The sequence below is a fragment of the Nannospalax galili genome, unplaced genomic scaffold (assembly GCF_000622305.1).
Source record: "Nannospalax galili isolate Female #2095 unplaced genomic scaffold, S.galili_v1.0 scaffold63, whole genome shotgun sequence".
In the NCBI taxonomy this organism is placed as follows: Eukaryota; Metazoa; Chordata; class Mammalia; order Rodentia; family Spalacidae; genus Nannospalax; species Nannospalax galili.
The window spans coordinates 4,273,780-4,283,376 of NW_008355272.1; the positions used below are offsets into that span (position 1 = coordinate 4,273,780).

Consider the following 9,597-nt stretch of genomic DNA (forward strand, 5'->3'; position numbering starts at 1 on the left):
ATCCTCCTGCAGCTATCTCCTGGGATTACAAGCATGAGCCAAGCCTAGTTCCTGCAGTGCTGGGGACTAAACCCAGGGCTCTGTGCATGCTAGGCAAGCTCCCTACCAACTGAGTTATTATACATCTTTAGCCTGTACAGTGGTAATCATTAATTAATTAATTAATTACTTTTATGAGTATGAGTGTTTTGCTTGCATACATGAACATGCACCATGTGTGTGCAATGCCCATGGAGGCCAGAGAGGATAGTAGATCCCTCAGAACTGGAGTTATGGATGGTTGTTAGCTGCCATGTGGGTGCTGGTAACTGAACCCAGGTCCTCTGTAAGCACAGTCAGTGCTAACTGCTGGGCCATTTCTCTAGTCCCTGAATGATCTTATGATCTTTTTTTTTTCCTCTTTTTTTTTTTGGTCTTTTCGAGATCCCCAGCTGGCTTGGAAGTGGCACTTTTGACCAGGCTTCCCTCCATTTCACATAGATCTGTCTGCCCCTCCCAAGTGCTAGGATTAAAGTCCTGCACCGCCATGGCAGACTTCAGTTTATTAATTTTAAGAAGTGAGCATGGCAAAAGGTGTTTCATAGATTTTTCATTTTTTAGGAACAATTTTAAGAAATCTGCAAAAGCCATTAGAGAAAAAAAGATTTTCCTTTTGATTGTTACTGGTGGCATGACACTCTTAATGGAGTAGTATTCCTTTAAAGAATCAGTATTTTCTTTAAGAGAGGCAGTAATGCCTTTTGGTTATCTAAATAGTTTATTTAGTAGGCTTTTGTATGTAGTAGAGAACATACTGTAATTTTAGTTAAGGAGACAAGAAAGTTAGCCTTCAAGTAAATATAGCCTTAGTTATTTGTCCCCAAGTTTGTCACTCTTGACTGTATCTCTACAAATTGAGTAGGAGAGTTGTAAAAACATAGAAGACCTTGGGCTGGAGAGATGGCTCAACAGTTAAGAACACTGTTCTTGCAGAAGACCCGGGTTCAAATCCCAGCACCCAAATGGCAGCTAACAACTGTCTATAACTTCAGTTCCAGGGGCTCTGACAGCCTCTTCTGTCCTCTGTGGGCATTGCACGACATGGGTGCACTTACCTACCTGCAGGAATAATACTTATACACATAAAACAAAAATAATAAATAAAATATTAAAAAAACCATAGAAGACCAGAGATTGAAATGTTTTTTTTTTTGTTGGAGAGATGGATGGGTCAGTGATTAACTGCTTCCTTCCTTGGGAATTTGGATTCCCAGAAATCTAAGTAAATGCCTACTTGTCATCCCTCTGTAATTCCTGGTGGAGATAGGATCCCCAGAGCAAGCAGGCAACAAGACTAGTTATACTGGTGAACTCTGGGTTTGGTTGAGAGACCCTCAACCAGTAAGCTGGAAGAGCAATAGAGGATGATTCCCGTTCCCAAAATCAGTATCAACTCTAGGTAGGCCTACATATGCACTAGTATATATGCACTCTCACCCATGCACGTAAGCACCTCTCCCAAGAGCATGCGTACATACATTATGTATACTATGCACATACAAAATGGAAGAAGAAAAATGATTTTTCAATGTTGTGTGAATAAAATGAATCTAGATCATTGGTGGTAAAATCACCTGGCTTCCCATTTTTTACTTAAGACCATTTACATAAGGTAATTTTTCTATGAGGAACGTTTGATGTTTTGGTAGAGTATTTTAGTTGTATATAATTTGAAAAGTGATAGCATTTTGTAGTAAATATCATGTAAGCCAGGTAGATCTTTTTCACTTTTTGTCATTGTTTTCCGTGTGACTTCACATTTCTTGCATTCTTAGATATGTAACTGAAGGTGCTTCCATCTATATAGGTCAAGAGTGTTATCTAAACAGAATTGCCATCTGTTAGACAGTAAAAGTATGTCATGCTATGATCCATTGCTTTTTTAATCTCTCAAGATTCTTTTCTATAATTAGTTGTCTTTGAAGGAACTTAGAAACTTTTCTGTATTGTAATTTTAAGAGCCTGTAATGTATCAGTAATTTAACCTCCGAATAATTTTGAATTTTTTTTTTTTTACTTTTCATGTATGAGGTATAATGATGCTAGTGTTAAATTTTAAAAATCTGACCCTTGACTGCCACTATTTTAAATGGATACAAATGTATCTGACAGGAGAACTTCTCAATTTTGTGTTAGTCCTTTCATTGATTCTGTCTTTGAGAGGTTAAATGTGTATATCACATGTAACTTTAAAAAATAATGTAGCTTCATAGTTAACATTACAAAATTTAAGATTGGTGTATGGTAGAGTATCTTCAAGGTGGGTAGATGTTTTCTGATTGAAGAAATAAGATGCTTATTCCAACAGAATTTTTTTCTTTTAATTTTTTTATGAAGCACCCAATCCGCTTGAAGAGTTTCATATGGACCCTGCTACCACTAAGAAATCAAGATGGCAGCCCACTATTGGGGAATTGAGGAAAATGGATTAACACAAGAGTGCTGTAATAATTCACAACCAAGACAGGGTTCTTTTAACATGGATTCCATGAAATGAACGATTCTTACCCAACACAAGTGGACAGTGGATTTGACTTTCTAAAGACTTCTTACATATCATGTACATTTTTTGATATTGGAGAAGAAAGATGGCACATTAATACAGATGGTAGTTTGTATTTCTGGAAGTACAATTTGATCTGAATGACCTTATGGAATGTTAACTTCAATAAAATCTCTTTAACACTTAAAAATTTCTCAGTTTGGGCCGTTTTTTTTTTAAAAGTAGAAGTTTTTGTTAAATTCCTCATTTCGCCTTAATAACATTTTGACCTTTACAGTTGTCCAGCAGTAAAGTATACTGAATAAAGCTGGTAAAATGGTCTACTGGAAAATGTTTTAATGATTGAGTTTTATGTTTATTTAGAAAGTTGGGTCAATATATCTGTGCTTTGGGAATGGTCATTTGGTTAAAAATGCAGTTTTGCTTTTGTTTCATTTTAGGTTTTAAATGAATTCTTTTACATTTCTGTTTGGGCCTTCTCAAAATACCTTGCAAAGCTAATTTGTGGAGTCTTGAATGTGCCATGAAATTATAATGAATTTACAAAATAATGTGCTTGTTGCCTACAAACTTTGGGTGAGGGAGACTCAATTTGCGTTGATGAAAGTAGCAATAGAATGCTCACTTGAGTATAATTTAAATTAGACTGTTTCTGTTAACTAATATTAGAAGTATGTTTATCGGGAATTGTCCTTAGGGTATACACAAAAGGAGTGACAAAAGTCTGTATTTTACATTGATTTGAAACAAATCTTACATTTTTCTTGTTCTATGAAAGAGAGTTTAGAATAAATGAATCACCCTATACTGTAGATTACCTAAAGTTGAACTCAAATTCCAGGTTTTCATTTATTGTTAATTAGCTGATACCAGTTTCAGTAACTAATATAAAGGCATGAGGGTTTTGTTTGGATTGACCAAATGACCATTGATTATATTTTCTCAATACAGAGAATAAAATAATCTGTTATTAATATCAAATATGGTAATATACACATCCATGGTTAGTCCACATGCAGTGTTCTTTGAGTGTTGTGAGGTGATTGGTTGGTCTTTGCTTACATTATTGAAGAGTTTTGGATTTTGATTTTGATATAAAAATTACCTTTGCAGAATTGAAACTCTTGATTATGGATTTTGCACTACTTAGATGTAACATAATTGCTTTTGGTTATAAATCTAGAATGGATTTCCTTAGTGATGGAATGACTTGGTTTTGGCCAGTAAGAAGGCTGAGTGAGGAAAGGTGATTTGAGTTTTTAGGGCCGGCGCTTGTGGTTACCTGTCTGCATGGGTGTTTGAGACAACATTGTTTCTGGCATTAGTAATTTTGTTTCTATAAGTCGCAATAGTTTTGTTCTTTGGGAGTTTGTTCTGTGACAGTTTGATAATTTGTTATTGGATATGGCCGATTGTTAATGACCTGTCGTCATTGTTGAAATGGGTGTATACCTAGAATTTGATTTGAAATATGAGGGAAAGGTTGGGATATACTGGTTCTTTTGTTTTTGAAGTTGGAGTTTATTGAGTTTCTGATTTAAAGGTGACCATGGTTGGTCTATACTCTAGAGTTTGAAGTATTTTATTTTGCCTACACCAGTGTAGCTTTAGAATGTTGTGATTATGAGAATTTTTAATGGGTGGTTTTCAAGGTTAAATAATGGGTTAAAGAATTTTGTGAAATTTTGAGAAAAAGATGGTTGCATTAACATTTGCTCTACTGCAACTGAACACTAGGGAGGCGCTCTTGAGTTCTGACAATTCTCTTTTCTTCCAGTTGGGGTGAAAAATTCCCCCCAAAATTTAGCCTTTAGATGACTTTTAAGCAATATAGAGGACAATACTTGAGTTTAGTTTATGGTATTGAGATTTTGCTGCTGTTTACAAACCATCTTACCCATGAGGGTGTTACTTTTTAAAGAGATTAGTACTTAACATGGGCTTTAGATTCTCTAAGAATTATCCTTATTTCAAAATGGCTTGATAAAACACCACTTCCTGTCCAGGGAGGAAGTTATTTTAGCTCAAGGACTGAAATATTTAGCAGATCTTTAGACAAAAGGAACAAATTCCATTTCTCTCTGGCTTAAAAAGGGTGCTTGAGCCAGAGGGGGTTAAGAAGCCCTTCCCCCTCCCCCTGATGGGGTGGTCTGGTGGGGCTGGGAGGTGTGGGGGTGGGGGGTCTGTTGGCTCCCTGGGATGGTGGATCTAGCTTTTTTTTTTCTTTTTCTTTTTTTTTTTTTTTTTTTTTTTTTTTTTTTTTTGGTGGAGATGAAGGGGTGGGTCTATGGTACATCACCTGAGTTGTGGGGTAAATGTAGAGAGTGTCAATCAAAGGCAGAGCTCTCAGAGCTGGGAAGGAGGCTCTAGATGGCGGCTGTGCCTTAGAGAGAGCGCGCTTTGCTCCCTGCTTCGCTTCACTTTACGCAACTTTCTCTAACTTTCGGGCAGCCTCAGGGGGCCCCCATAGCCCCCTGCCTCTCCTACTGACTTACTGGGGTCGATCTGAACCTTTTTTTGGGAGAAAAGCAGTTTTTGGGAGCTTTCTTTTCGTGCCTTGTTGGAAAGAAGCTGCCGTTCTGAGAGCCCAGGTCGTTGTTTTTTCCAGCTTAGAAGCCATGGCGCACCTCCATTTTTGTGCGCTCTCCTAATGAGGTTTTTTTTCTTCCGGACTGGATTTAGTATTAATTATTGCTTTATTTTTTGACAAGTTAACATATTTGGAGATTCTTTCATTTAATTTTTGTTTTTTAACGGAGGATTTTGCTTTATTTTTAATTATTTTGGATCTGATATTTTTCTACTACCAGATAGGAACTCTTGCTTTGGACATACTACATGGATCAGGTAAGTTCATGATAATTAGTGGTAATTTCAAGTATTTTTATGTTCAAGTTTTCTTTATTTACTGTAAATGAGAAATTGCTGAATGACGCAATAAGATACAGATTGTTATTTGTATCCAGTGTGTTACTTTGAGAAACTTTCCTTATTGATAGTGATGCTTCTACTGTTCGATTTGCCCCCACCCCCTTTTTTTTTAAAGAAGAAAAAATAGAAATATTTTGTTTTTTGGTGCTTACCGTTGTTAACATTACATGATCGCTAACATCGTCAGGACTTTGTTCCTGATAATAAAAACCATCCATAGAAGCTGGGACCTTACCTTTCTTTCAACTTTTGACAGTAAATACCTGGGCACAGGACTTCAAAGCAAACACAGATTCCCCCTCCCCCCTTAATATTTAAGAATTAAAAGATGATGAGAAATAAGGACAAAAGCCAAGAGGAGGACAGTTCGCTTCACAGCAATGCATCGAGGTATGAGCTATCAACTTTCTTTCTTTTTGTGTTTTTTTTTTTTGGAAACCTCAGCTTACAGTGTTTACTCTGACAGACATGGATTGCTGTCTGTGTTATTATAAGAATTTTTCTAACTTGGGTTCGATTTTTAAAGCGTGACCTTGAGATTGCTAATATGCCACACCCTAATTTTTTGGTAGCAATTTATGAAAGTTGAGTTGTGACTTAAGGCCTCTTCCAGCAGTCAAATGTAAGGTACTTTTATTCAGAGGGGCCTTTCCTGTAAACTCCAGTTTTTCTGTCAGTAAAATTTTAGTTTTTAGGTTTTCATGCTGCAGAAAAATGACCTTGTCTGTTTAGCCATTGCTGCATTGCACCATTTTACATACAAGGCAAATTTTTTCTTTGAAGAATCTCGGATATCCAAACTTGTAACTGAGGGCCATACAGGAGCCCTGTAGTAGTAAATTATAGTAAATAGACATTTGAGAAAGTTATATGAATGAAAAAATATGCATTTAAAACTGAAATCTCAAATAGAACCCTCTGACTGATGCGTTTCAGTTTATATTTTTATTTGATGCTACATTTCTTTTGATACACTTGATATTTTAGGAAATTTTGATGATTTACCAAACCTTTACTTATAGTTCCTGAAATCAAACCTGTAACCACAAAAAGCCCAAAATGCCATTAATACACTTGACAAGCTTTTTGATTTTTACTATTACTATATAATTGTAGATTTTATGTTTAAATGTTTTAAGGTTCATGTTTGTATGCTTATTTTAAGACAGTGCTTTTCTGGTTGGTAGGTGTATTTTATCACGTTTTAGTTGATGCTCCTTTAAATTTATTGATTTATTTTGACAGAGTCGTCTGGAATGCTTTCTCTTCGGAAGCTTACAAATGTACTACTGCTTGTTCAAATCGTGATTTGTTTCACTTTCCTTGGAGTAGCTTATTAGTGATTTTAGAAATAAAATCCTAAGATGTTTTTGTTGTATGACCTTTGTATCTTTATCTTAAGTCTAAAAAATTACACGAATGCATTCTTATGAGAATTGTCCTGTCATAATTTTTAAATCATGCAAGTAACAAGGATGTGATTGGTTATGTGATTTTTTTTTTCTTCACAATTTAAATTTTACTTTATAATTTTGTATACATTTTTTCTAAATTAAGGTGTACGTTTGGAAGTGTTCAATATGGTTTGTTATAAATGCTTGTGCTTCATTTTGCTTTAGACGAAAACTATTTTGAGCCTTGCTTTAAAAAATATAATTCCAAGTTCCTTTGCAAATTGAAATGTCACAATTTTTGATAAGTGTTTTTGAATTGCCCATATATTTATTGAGTTATATATAGAACCAAAAAAAACCCTAAATGCTAAACTTTCTCTGGAAAGTAACAGTTTGAAGTTATAGGAAGCCCTAGGTATATTTGACAAATTATTAAAGAGTCATCACTAAAGTTGTTACTCCCTTGAGCATATGATTTGCATATTCTCACATGGGTTTTGGCTTTCTTATGCAAGGATTGTGGTTTCATTGATCAGACTATGCTCTGTAACTTAAATCTAGCAGTGCTGCCTTTCAGTATGTTTTACTCTTATCTAGAAAATGATTCTCGGACATTGTCATGCATTTGACCAAGAAGCTTGTTTTTAATGCCTTTGTCAAATATACTTTGAAGTATACCTGAGGAATGTCAAGTACTCCAGACTCCTTGTAGAGAAGATGGGAGTTACTTTTAAATGAGTGTTACTCAAAAGTTGTGAACATTATTATTATTAATACATGGACATAGTTATGACATCATTTCCTTTAAAGATAGTAAAGCATAAAGGATGTTCCTGTTGGTTTAATACTGTAGGTTATTTCTAGTGCGTTGTCACTGTAAACTAGTACTTGGTTCCCCAGTCATAGAGTTTGTCTGTAGAGACTTAACATTTTTATGGCATGAAGTATTAGTACAAAAATCACCTTTGCTGCCTGGTCCTGCAGGAATGGAAGGGAATTACTTTCAGGTCAAGTAGACTTCTGGATGACTTACTCGAGGAACTGGAAGGAAAGAGTTAAAGTTTTAAGTAAAACTTTCCTGGGACAAGTGCAGTAGGTTAATAGTGATTATAAGGGTGTCTTGTAGTCTTTTGAGTTACTGCTGATGTCTAATGTGTTAACACTTTGTATATATCACTTTTGGAGACTAAAAATGCACGTAAATGTGATTTTAAACATTTTACACTGTAGAAGTTTTTAAATACCACAGTTTTAGCTATGGACTATATAAGGTATGCCACGTTATACCCAGAAGTGGAAACTAGGGAGAAGGAAGTGTACGTGGAACCGTGTGTGTCACACGTTTGTGTTGTAGGATACAATGTTTCAATTGATCTTAAAATTAAATTTATGTCCAAATAGTCTGCCTTTGAATTTTGGGGTAAAATGTTAACGATTTTCGCAACTCTGAGCCTTTTAAGGCTGGGAATGATTAGAAACGGTATATGCAATGATTGTGGACCGGAACAGTTTTAAGTGGCAGCCATTTTATGACGCTGATAATACTTTTAAAAATCGGGATTTTTTTTAAGAAGGTTGAAAACAAACGAATTGAAACCTGAAATACCAGAACATCCCCTCCCCCACGTCTCCATTGGTGCTGTGATGATGAAACAGGGGGCCGCTCGGTATTTGGCGCAGGCAGCAGCGCCCGGAGCCCCTGGCATCTTGGTGCAGGTCCAGCTCAGTCACAAAATGGCTGTTCCTTTGTGCCGCAGCGCTGACAGACATACTGCATTGCACTGTGTACTCGCCAAACAGCAGGAAGTTGCCGTGCTGAGTTCAAAGGCCGGCCGGCGCTGGCGGAGAGTGCTGATTGGCTGTGCGCGCGCCTGGTAACAGCAGGGTCAACAGCGGCGCCGCCGGGCTGGCTCCGCCCCGTGACGTCAGCCGCATGGGCGTGGAGAACGCGGTGACGCGTGTCCTCGTGCGCCGCTCGGCTGCTTCCTCCCTGGGCTTGGCGAGCCGCCGGGGGCGCGGCGGGGCGGGGCGAAGGAAGGGAATTTCGGGCCGGACTTTCCGGTGGGCGGCTTCCCGGACTGGTTTTGATCCTAGTAGTCCCCGGGCCTTGATCGTAGCGGTCACACCCTACAGCGTGGGTACCTGAGCTCGTTTCTGGACGTAGTTGTACTCTTCCGGGGAAAGATTAAGTCTTCAGAGCCAGTCAGCTTTTTAAAAGATTTAGTTTTCGTTTTTTCTGATCTTGCAGTGGGTCTTCCTTGCTTTTTTTTTTCCTGTTCAGTCCCTCCTTGTTCTGTGTGAAGAGATTAGTGAGTTTAATTTTGTTCCCGTTGATCAAAAGCGCTTCAGTGTGAGTGGCTGTTTTTAATTGGGGCGTTTTAACGGGTGTTAAACTACAATACATGGCCCATAAACCGAGGAACGATCATTTGAACTTGTCCCCATGCATTTTAACTTGCTATCATACATTTTCTCAGTTGACATTTGATGAAGAAAAATTCAGGTTAGTATCTTTAAGTGGTTTATAAGATTCAGAATGCCATAGTCAGATGGAAACTAGCCTAGGGACGCTTAGTTCAGTAACTAAAAGTGTCTGCCTTAGGCATGTTACCCTGTGGTGTTAAGCATTACTCAAGTTTTAATGGCATAATGGCACTTGTTAATGAACAGTGACTCCAACTTGGCTGATAGTAGAATCACTTGGTAAGATATTGAGAAATGCCTGCCTCT

The 9,597-nt window shown here is 37.3% G+C and overlaps 1 protein-coding gene and 1 long non-coding RNA gene across 7 annotated transcripts in view; both read left to right on the forward strand.

The window, feature by feature from the left end:
• LOC103749455 overlaps positions 1-2,734 on the forward strand; it is a 19,838-nt gene extending 17,104 nt beyond the window's left edge. For both annotated transcript variants that reach the window (XR_003846960.1, XR_607942.3), the window contains exon 5: positions 2,377-2,734. This is a non-coding gene — a long non-coding RNA (uncharacterized LOC103749455). The remainder of the gene's footprint in view (positions 1-2,376) is intronic.
• Positions 2,735-4,862: 2,128 nt separating this feature from the next.
• The window catches only part of Chd2 (chromodomain helicase DNA binding protein 2), a 137,140-nt gene continuing 132,405 nt past the window's right edge, over positions 4,863-9,597 (forward strand). For 2 of the 5 annotated variants that reach the window (XM_008852336.3, XM_008852337.3), the window contains exons 1-2: positions 4,863-5,389; positions 5,730-5,863. In XM_008852336.3, the coding sequence (XP_008850558.1) occupies positions 5,802-5,863 (62 nt within the window). In that variant the 5' untranslated portion in view covers positions 4,863-5,389; positions 5,730-5,801. Of the gene's footprint in view, positions 5,390-5,729; positions 5,864-8,963; positions 9,371-9,597 lie in introns of those variants that run through there. The other 3 variants (XM_017802977.2, XM_017802978.2, XM_017802979.2) reach the window with 2 other exon arrangements.